The sequence below is a fragment of the Meleagris gallopavo genome, chromosome 10, assembly GCF_000146605.3.
Source record: "Meleagris gallopavo isolate NT-WF06-2002-E0010 breed Aviagen turkey brand Nicholas breeding stock chromosome 10, Turkey_5.1, whole genome shotgun sequence".
Classification (NCBI taxonomy): domain Eukaryota; kingdom Metazoa; phylum Chordata; class Aves; order Galliformes; family Phasianidae; genus Meleagris; species Meleagris gallopavo.
Window position 1 is genome coordinate 7,404,100 of NC_015020.2, and position 20,607 is coordinate 7,424,706.

A 20,607-nucleotide genomic window follows, 5' to 3' on the forward strand; every position below is an offset into this window, starting at 1 on the left:
GCTGCCCGAGCCGCAGCCGTGTTCGGCCGGCTTCGGGCCTGCTCCGGGAGCTGTGCTGTAAACGAGGTAACTCGAGTGCAAACGCTATTAAGAGCATGGCAGCCGGTGATTCTGTTGCCAGACGGGCTTGGCCCGGCTTAGTCATCGCGCATCACTTCTGCACTTCCTTGGCCCGTATTGCGTGGTGTGCGATGGTGTCCCAGCGCGAGGAGGGATGTAGCTCACAGCTGTGGTGTCTGTCGCTGTTTGTATGATCTAGGTCAGAGTAAGTATGTGCTCAGTGGGTAGGTAAGCCTCCGTTTCAGTCGTTTGGCAGCTGGCAGCAGTGTCAGAAAAAGCGGGTGAGCCCAGCTCTCTGTCGGCACGCGGTGGCAGCTGGTGTCACAGCTCCTGCATGTAAAAGCGCCTGAGTATAGCGGTAACCTTCTGACCACTGAACAGATGCAGCTCTCGCTTTGTTCTGCAGGTTCTACTGTGATGGCTTAAAACCAAAAGAGGGGAGTTCTAGGTTAGATTTTAGGAAGAAGATCTTTACTCTGAGGTGGTGAGGCCCTGGCACAGGCCGTCCAGAGAAGATGTGGATGCCCCATTCATGGAGGTCTTCAAGTCCGGCTTGGGTGGGGCCCTGGGCAGCCGGAGCTGTTGGGTGCCAGCTATGGAAGGTCGTTGGAGCCCAATTATCTTTGAGCTCCCTTCCAACCCAGTCTGTTCTATCATTCTGTGACTGTGACGTTCTTCTGTTCCTTTTTATGAATGGTTTCACCTTAGTAAAACTTGAGTCATCAAGTGCTGAAGTGCTCTCACACTGCCTAATCTGATCTGCACCCGGATGAGAAACTTCTGTTTTCTAGTTGTTTTCAGTGATGCCTCAGGATCAGAATGTAAAATCGTTTAATGCTCAATTCTGAGGATGTAAGTATTTGTGTGATAAAGCAAGTCTGCATTGTAAGAGCAGCTTCTAGGTTTCACTTTTATCTCTTTATAAGGTATTGTTTACTGAAGCTGTTGAAGTTGTCTTCAGTGGGCTCTGTTAATTTTAGCAGTTGTAACACTTTCTCTTGTGCTGATCTTTCATTAGGAAATAGAGAACTGGTACATGGACATGAAAACTATTTTGGAAAGCAAGTAGCTTGTATCTGTGGTCATGTGAGATGTATGGCTTAGACTCATGCTGATGGTGATGTGCACTGATGCTTAAGCAGTACTGTCTGGCTTTACACATCTTTCAGCAGACATAACTTCCAAACGATGTGGAGGAATTTGGATTTCAGCTGTATTTCAGCAAGTCAGACGTAGATGCGGTTAGGCTGAACAGGGACAGCAGAGGTCTGTGCTTGAGCTGTTACTTTGATGTGCTGTTCTTTATTTCAATATCAAGAGCAGTCAGATAGTGTCCCGCTACTATGCCAGGGTTAGCCATTGTGTAGATTCTGGTAGAGGATCAGGAAGGTGAACTTAAATTTTGACAAGAGTGCTCAGAGATAAGTTGGGTAAGCCATTCAATTTCAGTGACCTTGTGCTAATTCTGGCACACTCCTTATTCCTCCAGAGTTTTTGGTCTGCTTTCCTTCCCCTTGATATATGTAACTCTCTGCCTTAGAACTTAAGGGAGAAGTATCCTGCAAGTCTTGCGTGAGTTGAATGATGCTACTGTGAGAGTACAAATGAGTCGTAAGCATACTTCCACTTGAATATTGCTTGTGGTCAAAATCATCTTTATAATGAATTAAGCGTATCTGGATTTTCAGCACTTGGTTGATTAAGGAGGGACAGTTGGGCCTGCTTACCCATGAGAACTGTGTTGCTGGTCGCAAGCTCCAGTCACACATTATGTACAAGTTGTTGAAAACCTGTTGTACCAGTTAGACTGTAACAATCTTGGGTTTTTAGTTAAAGAGAACAATAAAGGGATAGGTGTCCTGTTTCCTGACAATTAATGAGGATGGTCTTCCAACATAGTTTACTGAGAGTCCTGAGACATAAGTGATATGTTTCTGAAGTTTTGAGCAACTCGTAATTGAAGTTCCAAGTGATTCTTGTGTTCAGCACGACATTTTCCATGCAAAGCGCTGACCTAAGTGTCTGTCCAAGCCTTGATTGATGCAGGACAAACTGGTAGTGAAACCCATGAAATCAATTGAGATAAGCTGCACCCTCATGGCTGTAATGGGGAGCAGGAACAGGCTGTTCTAGTTACCTGAGAAACACAGTGTAAACAGAGTAAGCCATGAGTCACATCAGGCTTTTGAGGTGGGTCAAACAATTACTAGAGTGTACTACAACATTTATATGCTCACCGTTTCAATGGTGCACATAGTTTTTACTTGAAAAGACTTCTTATAGTAAGAGAGCCTCAGTGAGACTTGCTGCTGCTTTCTTTCCTGTCTTTATGCAACTAATCTGCTTCCTGTGCTCTTTCTTGAGGCTCTACTTGAAGCTGTGTTCTCCCACTTAGTCCCTGTCTCAGGCCCTAGATTGGTGGTAAAAAGATATTTTATTAATGGAGTTACATATGTAGTCTTTACCTTTATGTTTGGGGAGGCAGAAATAGTCTTATAATTGCTACTAACTAATGAATAAGGAAATGAAATGGAGCAATATTATAAATGTGGCTAAGGGTTCTGCCCTGCCCACAGCATGATGATATGGATATGAACAGACCTTTGGATATCTTACAGAAGAGCAGACTGCACTTTCCTGTGGCTGAGTCAGGGTGTCAGGCCTTGCACTCACTTGATAAGGTGCAAGTCTGGGTTAGATCTCCAAAAATCCTGTTTGTAGTGAAACACATCTCTGTGGGAGTGTTGGTCACTGTACTCATGGTGAACACTGCTCCCTCCTGGCTAACTTTTGGTAAACAACAGATGGCTTACTTGTTTACTTGCAAAGTCTATTGGCTCATCCCAAGTCATCGCCTTCATGCTATAAATTAGTGATTATGCTCTTATTACTGCTTTTCTCTTTGCTTTGAAACAATATATAGTTCCTCTCTAGGAGTTTGTGTGCTTTCTGATGTTACTGAGCTGCTATCCATTCAAGCAATAGACATGAGTGTCCTTTTGAATTAAGCTTTCATCTGTTTTCTTGACAGTTTTATTCATGTTTAATGTGCAACAGGATACTCTAGATGAAGTAACACAGTAGATATCAGATTGATGTGTTGCAAGTAGGTCACTTGTTCCTCTTTAAGGAAGAATCATTCTTTTTCTCCATAGAAAGGCATCGTAGCCCAAAGTGACAGAAGCTCCTGACTTCACAGTCTGTTTGACCTGCCTCCTGTCAGTGTGTGACAGAAAAGTAAACCACTGAAAAATCCGAAATGTCTGCTTCTTAGAGGCTGCCAGGATGACTCCTTTTTTATTTTGTAGTATATTACTTGTTAGGAAAGGATAACTTTGTAAAGCTTTGCAAAAGATTCCTAACATTGTATGTCAGCACCTACAAAGAAGGAATTCAGTGTGCTGACAACATCAGATGGCTCTCCACAACTACTTTAACAGCTATTGTACAGTTAATTTGGGTTAGGAGACTTGTCTGATAGCAATACTAAATAGATGCTGGGATCAGATCGCAAATGATCTCATCCCGTGTCTTCAGAATGCAGCGAGTCTCTTAGATATGAGCACCATACATGGTGTGCATGGTTATACTATTTTTGTTCACCCTTTCCTTCTGTTGCAATCAATCCTTACAGTAAACCTGCAGGAGGCAAGCTCCATGTTTTAAGCTTCAGTTTCTGCTAGAAACAGCCAACCATTCATACTCAGGATGTATTTATGTGTTGAGTCCTGGAGCCAGACATAGGAAGATAGTATTGGAATGAATAACTGCATTCTGGAAACAATATAATCTTATTTGGTCTGTCTGTCAGGTTGACATGTAAGTCTAGTTATGCCCATCTATGTGAAGGCCCCTTTAGTTGAAGAAGCAGTGTGATGAGATATCTTCATGTAGTGGAAATGGAGGCTCAAAGACACTGAATTCTCAGCAGACAGAACACGGTCTGCTAGGAGTAATCAGCTGTGTCTATGGAACCTGTAATTTTGCTCTTACCTGCAATGAACCAATAAGAAGACTGTGGCTAGCCCTTCCCTATTGCGGAGTGAGGTGCTGAGGGCAAAGAGCAAGAAGGAGAAACTGTAGCTGATGGAAGTATCTGTTACTGCAAACAGTGCATGTCTGCTGTAGGAGGATGGGGGGCTCTGTTTATGGCGGCCTCTGACACTGTCATCTGCTGGGTACTGTTTAAATGCCTTAATATCCTTTGGGAAAGAAGTGAACAAATAAGAATGGGACGTGAAAATATAGTGGCATTTCTTGGGAGGTAGTGCAAATGATTGCTTTGCTCAAAACAGGATACCGGAAGGTGTTTTTGAACTTCAACAGCAGTCTTATTTGTTAGTGTTATTGGGACTCATCGACTGGAGTATTGTGTGGGTGCATCTTGGGGCCCTTTGACTTCATTCTATATTTATCTCTCAACTATGCACTGTCACAAGAGTGGTTTTAATAAACTTCTACTGTGTTTCTCATTATCATTTTGTGATGTGGATTTGTGTAGTCTTGGCAGGTAGAAGAAAAAAAAACAGCATCAGTTCTTGGTATGAGAGGATGTGTGTCCAGAGAAGACAGAGGCTGCCTGTGCTCAAGCTGTGGCTGCATCCCGGTAGATTTCAGTCTAAAACATTTATAATTGTGTTATAATTGTGGAATGCAGAGTTATGTGAATGACTGACGCTAATTATTTTGGAGGCAAAGATGGAAAGAACAGAAGAGAGGGAGGAGAAGGGAATGACCGGATAGCCGTGGAGAAATATCCTTGAGATAGGCATCTGAAGGATACTGAAAGAAAACATGTATCTTCTGTGTCCAAAAGACACGCTGTTCTTAGCTTGGTGTTAGTTTGTTTTCTGTGCAGTATCTGTGACTGTGCCCTTTGGAGCTCTATCCATAGATTACAGAACAATGAATTGCTAATTGCACCAATTCTGAGTCTTTAAATGCTGTTTGTTACTTGTAGTTAGCAGGATAGGAAGCCAGAAATGCCCAGTAATTTCTTGATAGATTGCTTCCTGTTAACTTTTTTTTAAAGTTGTATCAATGAGCTGAAATAACAGGCTAATATAGGTGATTGGCAATCTGAGTAGCCCCACTTCCTGCACAGTTGAGTTTTGTAACCAGAGAGATGTGATAGCTTATACGTAATGCAAAAACAATTACATCAAGTACCGTATGAAGACTCAGGTGTAGATTTAAAAGAAAAGTCTACATGAAAGAACTATGATTGCTTTTTTTGCGTTTTCTTTCTTTTCTATAGCAATGGATGTGTTCAAGTTCATGACTGGCACAGAGTAGTCTGATAATTCATTGGGACACATTTAAAGTCAGGATTTTTAAATGTCTGTAACTTTGCTGATGTTTTCAACAGACCTGCTGGCTTAGGTTCCCACATCCAGGAACTTTTCTGGAGAAAGAATGTTTTATGTAAGAAAGTTCTTCACTATTTCAGTCCAGTTTTGGTCTCTCAAATTGCTGTAGCCTTGCTGTGCAGGACTTGAAAAGCAGCGGTGTAACAAACGCAGCAGAAGAAGAACAGAAGTGAAATAATTGTTATTAAAAAAAAAATAGAAGGAATGTCATGGCCAAATAGGGTCAGCACAGGAGTCAGTATGTGGGGAGGCCCGTAGCACGAGAACGAAAGATGATCCAAATAGATCTTTAAGTATTTGTAGCTCTGTAAATTCTTAGCAGTTCTTTCTGGTCACTGCTTCACTATATTGGGGATTATCTTTATGCTTCTTGGTTGGCATTTTTAGATGAGAAAAGAAAGGGCAACCCTTGAGAAAAGAAACTGTTGTGTCTCAGGGCTGGGTCTGCTGATGGGCGACGTGGTTCCCTGGTAGCTGCAGTACCGGGCAGGTGTTAGTGCTGGGCTCACTTAGCACTGGTTCCCAGGGCTTGCACGCAGCAGCTGGCACCTAAGCTGGTCCTGCTCCATTGTTGTAAACACTCCTATGTTAAAAATGCATCCAGTTTTCTGCCAGAGAGGTAGTTGAAGCAGGAACTGATGTGGTGACAAGTGGTTATAACTGTGTGATATGTGTTATCTGGCAGTATATGAAATGAGCAGCAGAGTCTGATTGCTTGCTGGACATCAGTGAGGTAACTGAACACTGCTTGCCTAGGGAGACTGTGGCCTCTCCCTCCTTGGAGGAGCTCACAGCTTGAGCAGACGTGGTCTGGCATGACCTGATCTAGTTGGGCTGAGTTTTTGCATGTGCTGTGAGTGAACAGTTTGCATGTGGGGGCTGGCACTGCACTTCCTGCAGCACCTGCTGGCTTCCTGGGGCTGTGCCCAGGGAACGTGCAGCTCCCACTGGCCCATTTCTGCCCTCTGTGTGGAAGAATTCTCAGAGTGCTCTGTTTGCTCCCCAGGCTTGCAGATTATGGTTTCAGTCTCAAACTTCAACACTTACATAAAGAGTACATTTTTACAGGCTTTAAGAAGCTTTTGTTTATATTAACTTTTCAGATTTGTAGCATGGGGGAGGAGGTGGGAGGGGGAAATGTGTGCGCCTGCTGAGGTACAGCATGCATTTTGGTTCCCTGCTGTTTCTATTCTGCTGAAACTGGCTTGAAATTTGGAAAAGAACTGTAGGAGCAGGATAGGTGGAGGCTCATGCACGTGGCTTCCTGGCTGCTGCAGCATGTAGTGTGCCTGTGGGACAGATGGAGAGAAAGGTGCCCCCCTTCACACGCGCTAATTGCCAGCTCTGTGAACCTCTGAGGAATTTCCGCTTTCTTTGGCTCGCGTCATCCTGAGCAGTGGAGGATTTGTAACTGGAATGTTGCGTATGTTTTATTGTGCCTCTGAGCCAGAACAACACTTTCCTTGTTTCGTATTTGTGTAGCTCAGGTAGGGAGCAGTACCAACTGGCCTTGATGAGAGTTCACATAACTGACCCTTTCCGAGTTGGTTGGGAGGACCGTGTGGTACAGGATGCCGTGTGTGCTGGGCGAAGGGTTGGGATGGCTTTGTCTTCAGAGCAGGGATCCTTCTGCCAAGGGTCATTTTTAATGGACTTCTTTTGGTGGATTTGTCTATTAGAAGGTGGTTGTCAGGAATGCATCCATACACTTGAGTAAATTTGATGTTTGTTTTTGTAGGACGTGGGCATTACATGTATTTGAACTGATGGGTAGATTATTGTTGATGAGTTATTGATAGAATCAACAGCTAAGCTGGAGTATGTTAAGGTCAGAACCACAGAAATATGTTTCTCAGCTGAGATCAAACACCTTTATTAGAGTATGTGATATCTTGCATAGATTTCCCTGTGCATAGTGTGCTGCATTATCAGAGCTACATAATTTGCCCCCTATTTCACTGTTGAGTACCACATAATCCTTAGCCTTTTAATTGAGAAGCCTATACATTTTGGGTGGGTTTTCTTTGCTTTTTTTCTTTTTGAGATTTAACATTAAGCTTTTTAGTGTGTGGATAGGGAAGATGAAGGGGGCATTACAGATGTGTCTGAACACTTTTGAAAGCAATAAACCAACCAGAATTCTCAGCTTCCTTTGTTGGGTGTCTGTAGGCTAATCTTGTTAGACTTTGCTCTTTTGAGGATTTATACTAATTATGGTGGAAGTTTAAAAAAAAAAAAAGTAAAATAAAATGAAATGAAAACAGACTTTGTTGATTACAATGACCGAGCAAATCCTGCTGATTTACTTAGCAGTTGTGCAAGTCAGTCTTGCAAAACAAAATATTTGGAAGAATTTTTGGTATATGCTGTAAGTATACCTTCAAGTGCTCAGTAACTCATGCTTTCAGATTGCTCTTGTACTGTGCATTGTCCTCTTGGGATTACCCACACCAAGCAACAACACAGGAACTAATGCCCAAATGAAGAAATGGGACGTAACTTCCCCTCAAATCTTTTGTTCTAGAGCAGAAGTGTTGGGATGGACTTCCTTCCCCTGTTCTTTGCGTCCTGCTGGATGAGGCAGCAGCACTGTGGGCATGTGAAGAGGATGGGCAGTGCCCACTGGAGCAGTGCTGCTGGGCCTTCCATCCTGGTCCTGCTGCTGTCTGCTGCTCTGTTTAAGAAACAGTTTGTACTGTGGCTTCAGGTCCAAGCTGATACATCCTGCAGAGCTTGCTAGCCTGGCATTGCTTGCCTCTGTGCTTTGCTCTTGCAGATCTGCCTCAGCTGTTATACCCTGAGAGGTTGCTTTAATTTCCCATTTATTGTGAAGTGTATTTTCACATATAAGGATGATACACTGTTTTAGTGCTTTGAACGAAAAGTATAGGCCCTAGGCAGTCATGCCATTGCTTTTGTATTTCAGGCTTGTTTTGTACTGTGTTGGCAATTGTATATCGTGTTCAACTCATAGTTAATTTTATATGCAGGTTGTCTGATCAGCAGGGCAGTTACTGGCAAACACCTGCAAAAGTGGAAGATAGCTGTTGTTGTGGTGCGTGTGTAGTGAGGAATTCTTTGTCAGCAGTTAAATAGTTAATTGCTAGTATAATTCAGAATAGACCACTGGATTCAAGAGGATAGCTGAGGCTGTGTAATTGTACTGGAATGTTGTGGACTTCAAGTAGAGCTAGAAAATTGTAGGCTTAGAATTGTTTTCTACCGTGATTTTGTCACGTCCCCCAGGCTGTCCTCCACAGATGGTTTGATCCATGGAGGTGTAACTTGTGTTTGAATAAGCAAGTTTTGGGGATAAAAACTAATGCCATCTTTGAGTATAGGTTCTTTTTTTTTCTTGTCGTTATGAAGCTACTAAGAATTTGTTAAATTCTGGGGATGAAACCTAGCTCTGAAGTGTGTGTTACGTGTGGGTTTTCCTGACTTGACTCTCAATGTAGCCTATATGGTACTTCTTCAACCTCAGCTGTGTTATGCTGTTGTTACCTTGTGAGTTGCTGTATGTCCTAAAGTCAAACGTTACATTTTCTCCCAACAGAAAATCTTTAAAGCTGGCGACACTAACCAGGATGGGCAGCTAGATTTTGAAGAATTTATGCAGTATCTTAAAGATCATGAGAAGAAAATGAAACTGGCGTTTAAGAGCCTGGACAAAAACAATGATGGTATGCTGTTATTTGATGTGTTCAAATGGTTGAAGAAACTATGCTTTCAAAGTTATCTTGACTTAAGTTTTGTTTAAATTGGAGGCAAAAAATTATATGTGGGAATCCTTGACTTCTTTGGCCTAACAGGAAAGCAGTTATTGTTTTCTGTAGAGTGAAATAAGTCTCTTTTTTCCCTTTTCTTTTTACCTTCTAGGTTTGTTCATCTGGGTATCTTTGCTTTGTAGACAGTAAAGCTATAAGGAAGTTACTGTGTATCAATTACAGATAAAATAACTATTAACTTACTGTATGTATCTTATTTGGGTGTAGAATTTCAGTGTTCTTACCTTTGCTCTGTCCTTAGATAATAAAAATGCATTGCCTCTGTTGAAAAATTTTTTTTAAAAAAATCTTTTGCTATTGTGTAGATGTTATAGAATGTTAGTAACATTGAATGGTTTGAGTTGGAAGGGACCTCAAGGATCATCAAGGTCCCATCCCACTGCCATAGGCAGAGTTGCCTACTGCTAGGTCAGGTACTGGATCAGGTTGCCCAGGGCTCCATCCCACCTGGCCTTAAACACCTCCAGAGATGAGGCACCCAAAACCTCTGTGGGCAGCCTGTTCCAGCACCTCACCACTCTCTCAGTGGAAAAACTTCCCCCTGACATCTGAAGGAGGGGAGGTTTAGATTAGTTTAAAACCATTCCCCTTGTCCTATCACCTGTATAAAAGGTTGATTTCCCTTCTATTTATAATCTCCCTTTAAGTTGGAAGGCCACAGTGAGGTCTCCCAGCCTTCTCTTTTCCAGGCTGAACAAGTCCAAGTCCTTCAGCCTGTCTTCATAGGAGAGGTGCTCCAGCCCTGATGGTCACAACTTGTCAAGTATGATGGAGAGCAGACTGGCAACCATATTAACCAGTTCCTTTAGGACTCTGTTCTGTATGTTGTCTGACTCCACAGACTTGAGCACATTCGGTCTCTTGAGGCAGTCTCAGGCTAATGTATTAAGCTCAGTGGACTCCATACTGTGTGTACTCATTATCTTTCTTTTTATGTTTGAAGGAAAAATTGAACCATCAGAAGTTGTCCAGTCCCTCAAGATACTGGGTATAAACATTTCAGAAAAACAGGCAGAAAAGATCCTGCAAAGGTCGGGAATTAATATTTTGAGCTTCTTTACGTTCTTCATATTTTTTATAATTCAGAGAATGCAGTAATTGAATGGATTTGTAACTTGGAAATGGTGTTGGTAACTTCAGTAGCACATATATAGGAATTCTCACATTCCATCTGTTCTTGGATTATAGATGGATTAGCCACTGTTATAGCATATGGTTATGGGAGGGGAATGTTTATACCTCATTTCTGTACAGATATTGTTGATAGAAACAAAGGTGGTTTTACATTTTAAAATGGAGAATGCTAGATACACTTGAATAAGAAATGTATGGTATTGAAACACCGTGGCAGATTTACCCTTGAAGTCTCCATATGTTGTCTGTAGAATGGATCACTGTAATGGCCAATATTCCAAATAGTCTATTTTCTTATCTGGTTTTGTTCTGTTTGTTTTTTTGTTTTTTTTAGTATTGATGCTGATGGAACAATGTCAGTAGATTGGAATGAGTGGAGAGATCATTTTATGTTTAATCCTGCTACGGACATTGAAGAAATAATCCGATATTGGAAACATTCCACTGTAAGTTCAACTTCAATTTAGTGCATCTTTTAAGTTCATTTCTGCTGGGACAACTTAGAGTATTGAGTGTATCAACTTCATAGTTATATGTTGTGCATTTAAAAGATTCTTCAATTATCTTTTAATTGCCAGTAATTCCTAGAAAGAAATCTTTCTCTTGGGGATAGTCCATAGAAAGCACTAATAATATTAAGCATTCTCTTCAACATTACATTACATTCTTATGTTCAGTGCTCTTGATGTGTTGAAACATACATAGAAACATTTTAACTCCTGTGTTGAAGTCAGTTCAGTAATTGCATTTCTACAGTAATATTATCATTACCATAAAATCATAGCTGTCTTTGTCTACGATATGTTCTTAAATTCTTTTGTGTTATGGAATGTCCTTTAAGAATGATAGATATACAGCAACAAGCAGACAGTTTTTTAGGTTAGCATTGCGTGGAGCTCTTACCACCTCAGTGGCTGACTTAAAACAACAAATAATAAGGTAAATAAGCCAGTAACAATCCACTTTACTTTGTTTTTCTAGTACAGGGAAGGGTAATCCGTATAGTTATGGAATAATCTGTACAGTTAGGTGAAGATGAATTTCTCTGAGCATATTGAGACCAATCATGCTTTGAGGGGACTGGTCAGCCTTTCCATAATAAAAAACAGTCAGATGTGAAATGTTTGAGCAGCTCACACTGCATGGACTAAATTCAGTTGTGCTTGCCAGAGAGAAACCTGGTCCCTGTTTGCTGAGGAAAAGTGCTTGGAGCACTGCTTTGTGATCAGATAGGCCTGGTCCCAGCTTGTGCTTTGTATCACTTTTAAATATAAGATCTATTTTTTTTACTATTTCTTTTATTATTTATCTATTTTTGTTATTATGGAATGTCTTTAATTATTCAGAAGGAAAGAGTATAGATGTCTCCTGTGATGTTCTGGTTTAGGCTCAGTTATGATCCAATTATCACAGCAAGCAAAATCCAGTTATGCAGCAACACAGCTGGTGCTTCAGATAAGAGCAGATGTGAGATGTCACATGACTGGCTGACAGCTCTTGAAACTTAGCTTTTTTAAAATTGTATACTTATTAATTATATAATTTTATAATTTTAATTGCTGTCAGAATCTTCTGAGAAGATCATTGCACTGGCAGTTATTAAGGTAGTTGTGGTCTTTGGTTATAAGTATCTCCTAAATTTAAGAAAAAAGTTAAAGCTAGGTTTAGTTATTAAAGTTGCATTTAGGGGTCAGTAGATACATTGTTTAAACTCCGGTAGATATGCATATAGTACCTGTAAAATCTATTGATATTTATATTTTGAGAGTTCTGATGGATATTTTGCTGACTCCATCTGTTGTTGAGTAACTGACAACACCTTACTGGGAAATCATGGATGTCAGAAAAAACATTTTCTCTTTTATCTGTTTCACGTTCAATATCAGACTACTTAATTCTTACCCTGTTTGTGTGTAATCTACATAATTTATGTACAATCTGCATACTGCAGTTTTTACAGTTTGAATGAGCAAGTCAGTTGTCAGCCTGCTTAACAGAGATCTCACTAGGGTGTAGTGTCTGAACTCAACATCAGCAGCAATAAAAATGGTCAGTTAAGATATTTTCTGGTCAGTAGTTGTTATCATTTATTGAAACATTCCTGATTCTTTATAGTCTTTCTTTATGCCTAGTGTTAGCTTTTCATTATCTCTGGTGCAATTGTTCTGTTTTATCATGCTTATAAATGACATGAAGAATCCATTAAGTGGCATGTTCAATTAATACAGACTGCAGCGATAAAGCTGTCCAAGGCATAATACTGGAATGTTCTTTGATCATATTGAATGTTAACACAAAGATGCAACTGTTAAAGAAATGTCAAACTTGTATAGCTGAATAAAAGTCATTAATATGTATTTCAGAATAACTGCTAATGAGAGGGAACTTCATAGAATGGTCATTTTATAAGCCAATACACAACAGCTACTGGGAATTGAATATTCTGATATATCAACGATGAAATTATTAGTTTGAGAAGTTGCTGGAGGGAGAAAAAATCCCACATATGTGTGAATACATTAGCATGAGAGAGAAATCTCTTGTTAGTGTCCTTAAGAGATTAACAAGCTAATCCTAGAAGACTGTCTGGTGAAAGGTTAGCATTGACAGTAAGCATTTGAGCCGTAGTGCTCTCTGAAAACGTTTACTGACCATGACAGGATGTCTTTGTTTGGGTCATACTCAAGACAGAAATTTGTCGTAATTTTAATGATGATGGTGCAATCTTTGAAATGGTGGGTATGTGGTATATTGCTCAATACCTGTTTAGAAGTAATTAAAAATACTGTTCATTGAATAGCAATAGCAATCTGTAGCAAGTTGATTTTTTTGAATGTAAACTAGATTTTTTATGTTGAACATAGCATTTTATTTCTGTTCTTAGGTGGTAGGTTAATTTGGAATTAGAACTATTGGTAAAATTGAGGTAGTGGAGTAAGATGGTTATCTTGCAGCCCTTTGCTTTGGTTTCTGATAGGTGCTGGATATTGGAGATAGTTTGACTGTTCCAGATGAGTTCACAGAGGAGGAGAAAAAGAGTGGACAGTGGTGGAAACAGCTCTTAGCAGGAGGAGTGGCTGGTGCTGTCTCTCGAACAGGTACAGCACCTTTAGATCGTCTAAAAGTAATGATGCAGGTAGGTGCAATGTCTAAGAACTTCATTTCCATTATATCATTTCAGTTTTAAAGACCTGTTACAAAAAGTTGATGGCCAAATAGAGCATGGAAATTCTGGAGATCCAGTTGTATTTTAACAGGCTCTATATTTTGTGCCCATTAGTGTTTTCCACATTAATATCAGCAAAAATATAAACCAAATATTATACTACTTGTGCAATTAAAATAACATTTTCAATGGTGAATGTTTTTTTTTCCTAGTTCATGTATTTATGCAGTGCCTGGCTGCTTAGGTGACGAGTTTTACAGGCTAATCAGAGCACTGTCACTTACTCCGTTGTTTTTTTTCTTTTTTTTCTTTTTAGGTTCATGGTTCAAAATCAAACAAAATGAATATTGCCAGTGGTTTTAAGCAAATGTTGAAAGAAGGTGGTGTTCGATCACTTTGGAGGGGAAATGGTGTAAATGTTGTCAAAATAGCTCCTGAGACAGCTATTAAGTTCTGGGCTTATGAACAGGTAGGATGCTAAATCAGAAATGGAAGTAGTGTATAAAATATTGTATCATTCTTACTGTTTATTATGTACACTGTTGTGTTGTATAGGAGTTCTTGTCATGGTTGGGGATTTTGTAGTAGTAATGTAGAGTAACTCAGGTTTCAAATAGCCTGTGTTTTCTGCCAATTAAAAGCTTGTTTTCCTGATTTGACCATTGACTTAAAAGCAGCGTAGATTAAATCTGTCATAAATTTTAAGCTGTCCTTCAGTTTTTGTAACTTCATAGGATCCAATGTACTGTGTTAATCTCGTTTTTAGCTTCAAAGTGAGAACAACCAAAACCTTAGCACATTACACTGGCTGGATTTGGATAGGATTCTTTTTAAGTCAAATATCACAGTGCTGCATAAGATGCCCTCACCCTGGATTTCAGAGTTATATTTACCTCAGAATCAGCTTTACACATCATGTTAAGGCCTAATCCTCCTTTGGGAAATGAACTACAGTTCTGATGTAGTTAACTGATGGTGTTTTTTTTTTTCTTTTTGCCTAAGCAAGACTACATTAATGTATTGCATGTTTTTGTACAACAGTGAAATAAAAGTAACAAAAGTAAAATAAATTTTGGGGTGTAGCAAGACTGAGTGGCAGATGTAGATTCTGTAGAGAAACTGTGAGCATTCTGTTCCTTCCTCTTGCTCAGTCTTTTGGGAGCAGACATTGGGTGCATTCCTGCACGATGGTGTTTGTCCTGAATGATACTGTATGTACAGCTGTGTTGGTGCCCATGTGAGCTGAGCTTTTTGTTCTCCAACTGAAGATCTTGATCTGCAAGGGAGTCAGAGCCCTCTTTGTCTGGGCAGCACATTACAGGCTGTTTGTGGAGTACTGGACAGTAGTGCAAGTGACTGATGCCTTTAATGTACAGGATCTTTGTGTGTTACAATAATTATTGCTTTTGCGAATCATTGATGAGGGAGTAAGAGTAGTGCTAACTTTGTTGGGTTTGTAAATGCAACTATTATTATGTGGAAAAAGTAAGTGAAGCTTGAAAATACACGTTCTATTGTACTCCTTACTCTAGTGGAACTCTTGCATTTTCTAAAAAGCATGTGATGTTTTATGTGCTTTATCTTCACAGTATAAGAAGATACTCACTAAGGATGATGGAAATTTAGGCACCATTGAAAGATTTGTATCGGGTTCTCTGGCTGGGGCAACAGCACAAACTTCTATTTATCCCATGGAGGTTAGTAGCAGAGAATTTGCTTTCATTAGAATCTGCCAAATGTCTTTTTGGGCATTTTTGCACTTGAAATTATTGTAGGAATTCCTGTACATACACTCTTTTATCCTATGTTATTTTAACTTTAAACTTCCTTTCAGAATTTCAGCACTAGATACTTTAGAATAGACATTGTTCTAGTTGATAGCTGTCATTTTTCTGTTTGCATAGCTGTCCTTTTAAGCTATCTTTTGCTTATTAAAAGATGCTGGGAATTCAGGTGGTGTTATCACTTCTGTGTATATGTACACCAGAAATCTGGGTTATTGTATTGTATGATTGCTTTTTGTGTGAATGTCCTTTTTGAAATAGGCTTTTGTGTCATCGAAATCTAGTTTGGGAAAAGAAATCCTATAATGCATTTAACATTTAAGTACATATTCAGACTTGTTTCTGAATTAGGCCTAAGTCTTTCCCACTATGTACATAAGCAAGGAATGATCTTGTCTGGAACAGAGCTGATGAAATTGTGTTATGATAGGGAGCCAGGTCAGATAAGGAGCTGGATGTGGAGGAAGAATAAGACAGCTACAACAGAGACTTGATGGAATAACTGGTCTTTCCTCTGTGGGACATGTTTCTATGTATTGTATTTTGGTACTAAATTGTAAGCTAGCATACAATGTTTGTGGTGTTCTGCATTCATTATAGAAATCTGAAGAAACTTAGCCTTAGCCAGCCTTTAACAGTAGTCATCATAAACAAGACTTGTACTTCCAAATTCAAAGCAGTTCCAGAAAATGGAATAAGCAGATATGTATTGTTTTCCTGTATTTATAAACTACAGTCATAAATACTTATGTAACTAAGACTACTGATTCTTCCCTTCAGGTTTTGAAGACCAGGTTGGCTGTGGGTAAAACAGGGCAATATTCTGGGATGTTTGATTGTGCTAAGAAGATCTTGAAAAGAGAAGGTGCAAAGGCCTTCTACAAAGGCTATATTCCTAACATTTTGGGTATAATTCCTTATGCTGGGATTGACCTTGCTGTTTATGAGGTGAGTTCAGATCGCTGACTGTGTGTTCATGTAATGTCTACTACTTAATTTATGAACAGAGTAACAGTTACTCAGTTACTTGGATCTGTGTTAGTCAGATTTATAATACATCTGCAATGTTACAGTTACCCTGGTAAATGGGAATTGCTACTGAACTCACTAGACTAGCAGTTCTGTCATTTTTGTCACCTTTGGGGAGATCCTGTACAGACTGGTCATTACATGCAGTAGTTTCATCTGACACGTAGGACTCCTTTCTTCCATTCTATCAAACAAGAAGTGTGCTTGTGAGGAGAAAGTGTATTAGATTTTGGTAACTGAACACTCTTGTGTAACAAAATAACCCCGTTGGCTGGGAACGTAATCTTTATATAGCAAACCTGAGCTTTAATAACTTGACTAGTGTTCATATTAAGTTACCTGTCCTGCAGCTATCGTCGTTTTTTGCTATTTTTGATTTGTAGTTGAATTATAGTAATTTGCACTGCTTATGTATTTTTGCATGTCAGCAGAATTCTTTGTAGCCAACATGTTGTTCTTGTGATGTATTTGAAACACTGCACTGTTTCCTTTAAAGAACTGGCATCTCTTACACTCATCAGCACCAATTAAAATCTTCTGTCTACCTTCACTTATTGAGTGTTGCTTCAAAATATGTCAAGTAACTAATATGCATAGACTAATTTTATTCTAGTCTAGAGAAGTCTTGCTGTGATACAGTAGTAATTAGAGTCAGCAGAATTGCTTGAGCAAGCTGTATGTTTTCTAAACTGTATGGGAATTCTACCCTATGGTTTGCATCTCTAATTTTGCATGGAGTGACATGCCTGGTTGTGTGAGTTTTTGTTGTGCCTGATGACATGCTGGGTCATACCTTCCCAAGTATTAACTAGAGCATGGGCACTGCTGCCTGGTGCTGTGTCTTGGTATTTAAGGATTCTTTTTCTTGGCTCTAACTGCTGTAATGTGCAGTCCTTTACCACATGCAAAGGTTTTTGTGTAGCCTTTACTCCAGTCATACGTATGTGTGCTTTTAGTGAACTTGATGCTTTTCCAGGATGGAACCTGTAATAGATCTTAAGAGTAAACATTTACTTTTTCAAAGGCAGATATCTTGTCTGATTATTTTATCTTTTATCCTGACAGCTCTTAAAGACTACCTGGCTAGAACACTATGCATCAAGTTCTGCTAACCCGGGGGTGTTTGTGTTGTTGGGATGTGGTACTGTTTCCAGCACATGTGGGCAGTTAGCCAGTTACCCTCTTGCTCTTGTCAGGACACGCATGCAGGCTCAAGGTGAGTCCCATTGTTCTGAAAATGTTTGTGTGTTCTCATTGAAATTAGGTTATTTGTGACAGCTGTAGCAGGGATGTGGGCAAGTAGGATTTAAAAAAAAAGGAAGGAGAAAGCTTGAAGAATTGAGAGTTTATCTGGTATGTAGGTGAGTAATGCATTTTAGTGGGGTTTAGGCACATGGATCTCTCTGGAATGTCTGGGGATTAAAGAGATTTGCTGTGAAGACATAAATTTTAATCGTTGGCCCTAAAAATGATAAGCTAGCTACTCAGTTGTTTAATACTTGCTGAAGAATTGTGATATTACTGAAACTGTTGAATAACGCTGTTGTCTTATTTTAGCCTCGGTGGAAGGAGCTCCACAGCTAAACATGGTCGGCCTCTTTCAAAGAATTGTTGCTACAGAAGGAATCCAAGGACTTTATAGGGGCATAGCCCCTAATTTTATGAAAGTTCTTCCAGCTGTCAGTATCAGTTACGTTGTGTATGAAAAAATGAAGCAGAATTTAGGAATAGCTTGAAGTAGAAAGGTGAGATATTCCTAATTTGGTTGGAATTATCAGAACAAAAATGATTTCTTCAGTAATCTGTTCTTACAATTAGAGACTGTGGAGAAATGCTGCGACTTCTGTTTTTATTCTCCAGTGGGAGGAAACTTTCTTAATTTCTAGTTCACCATTTGTAAACAGATACCTATGTTGCACTTTAATGTCACTAAATTGAGGAAAAAAATCTGTATATTTAAATCAACTATATACCTACGTATTCATATAATCATGAATATTTTATTCTTTTGTCTTCTCTAACTGAACTTGTCTCACATGAAACCAAAGGTAGAAGAAGTTCATACTGCCTTGATACTGAATTGATGAAAGTGACTTTGTTTTGTCATGCTGCCTGTCCTCAAGCCATTCACAGAAAACATTTTGCACTTCTAGAAGTAAGCACTTAATATGATAATTTTTGAAGGCAATCTAAGTTCTGAACATTGTTACCTTAGATACAGGAAGGGATAGCATAACACATTAAGTGTAGCCCACCACCTTTATTTTCAAGCTAACCTGTTTTTTCTATAATGAATATGAGCCTGAAAAACTACTGTTCCATGGTATCTAGAATACCTCAATTGATTTATATCGTGTTTTTTGTAAATCATGCAGTCAGTGATTTTGGTATCTTGCTGCTTTGGACCTGCTTTTGCACTTGTAAATGCTAGCATGAAAAGTTCTCGATTGCAGTTACATGTTTTATAGAATCACAGTATACAGAAACAAAAAAGCCTACTAGGTTACTGGATCCATTCCTACAAGTGTAAGTTACTGTTCAAAAATGAGGTGAAGGATCTGGTACTAAGCTAATAATGAATTAGCTGTTGGCTGTGTTAGGAGAAACTGATTTAGACAAGAACTCAAGCTCATCATAGCTGCCTTGAAGAGCAAAAGGCTTCTTGTTCATAATTTCTTCCCTTACTCTCAAAGGGTTACAGTCCCCTATGTGCTTTTAGCAAAAAAGGGATTGTGTTTTTATGTAAAGTTTTTATAGGCTTGTCATGAAGAACAAATCTGCTTTCCCTCACAGTTTTCTATATGCTGTGTATGAAATTTGGGTCATGAAATACTGAAGCATTTTGTCTGTGTGACCAAATGGAACTGCGGCTCTCTAATGTCCATCAGGTTCATGTTAACAAAGCAAGTGAAGCACACACAGGGAACTTGTAAGTACTTGAGAAACAGTTCCTCATTTAAAGAAGAAAACCAAAGCAGCACTTCCTCCACGTAGAAAATAGGTATTTCCATGTATAAGCCACTTGGTTTATTTCTTGGAGGGGTGTGGAGCTGGGGCTGATGGTATGATTTGTTGTATTTCAGTGGCCTTCAGTCCCAGATACTGAGGTGAGAAAAACAATTACTGCTAAACTCCATTGTCATGCTTTTTCTGCAGTCTATATGATGTCTTAATTCTTTATTTACAGTAATCCCAAATTTACAGAGATAATCTTTCTACTCAACTCGACCTTCAAAACACACTTCTCTTTGACCACTTCCTAAAATTGGATTACTGCAGAAAGAACTTAGTTCCTATGCAAGTTCCTGTAAGGCCTTTGAGGATCTCTGTGTGTACACACGAAGCCAAACACACAGACAGCTGCCCCATATGTATGTGTGTGTATACACAAAATAAAACACATCAACAAGTGCCCTTTGTTCCTTGTATGGAAGACTGGGCCATGTTCTTCAGTCAGCAGGTCAGATGTATGTCTGTGATCAGTGCTTCCATGATTGTTTTTTTTTCTTCATAAACTGATGCATGACTTCCTAAGACTTGTGTTATAAAATGTTTTATCAGATTTTAGAAAATGACAGCTTTTGCTGTGTCTTTTGGCCTTCAATTTATGGAAAACTTGGACTTTGCACTTTTTTAAAAACTGAGAAGTCATTCTATCCAAATCATCCATGTGTACAAAGCCTTTCCAATCTGAATGTTTCTTGGTTTTGCCAATGTGTTTGTATCTTGTGGGATTTTTGAGATTGGTGATGTTGCCTGGTCATATTGTCTGACTGTGACCAATAAGCCACTGTGTGTGTGATGACTTCAGAAATGTCTGTCTTCTAGACTTGGTCCTTATTTTTGTGTGCAAGTGCCATTATGAACATTGAAAATTATGCTGGTGATGCTTTCAAGCATTGAGAAGATGGAGTCGTCTTCAAACTTCATTTTTCATCATGTGCCTCTGTGATGACTGTTCATTTGTATATTCTCTGTCTCTTAAGAAATGAATGTTTATCTTTTTAGCTATACAAAACTACAAGTTTCTAATAAATGTTTGTTCCTTTATCTGGTTCAAGTGTGCTGATCTTTTTTTGTGGCTGGTAGACAGGTGATATTTCTTTGTTGCATTATAGGTATATAACTTATTGTAAAAGAGAAATAAACAATCTAATGGTGTTTTTAAGACTACCTATACTTCATTTTTGTTTCACATTTGGAAATGTTGTTTGAGATGTTTTATAGTTGATTATCATTCTGCCAAAAAAACCTCTCATTCCATAATGAAAGATCAA

The 20,607-nt window shown here is 39.2% G+C and overlaps 1 protein-coding gene across 1 annotated transcript; it reads left to right on the forward strand.

Moving 5' to 3' along the window:
* The first annotated feature begins 95 nt into the window (after positions 1 to 95).
* SLC25A24 (solute carrier family 25 member 24) lies at positions 96 to 20,385 on the forward strand. The gene is made up of 10 exons (XM_010715879.2): positions 96 to 216; positions 8,942 to 9,112; positions 10,161 to 10,248; positions 10,686 to 10,797; positions 13,329 to 13,487; positions 13,834 to 13,986; positions 15,107 to 15,214; positions 16,082 to 16,249; positions 17,396 to 17,546; positions 17,888 to 20,385. Exons 1-10 carry the CDS (start codon positions 96 to 98, stop codon positions 18,064 to 18,066), a joined length of 1,410 nt encoding a protein of 469 aa, XP_010714181.1. The 3' UTR covers positions 18,067 to 20,385.
* The last annotated feature ends 222 nt before the right edge of the window (positions 20,386 to 20,607 follow it).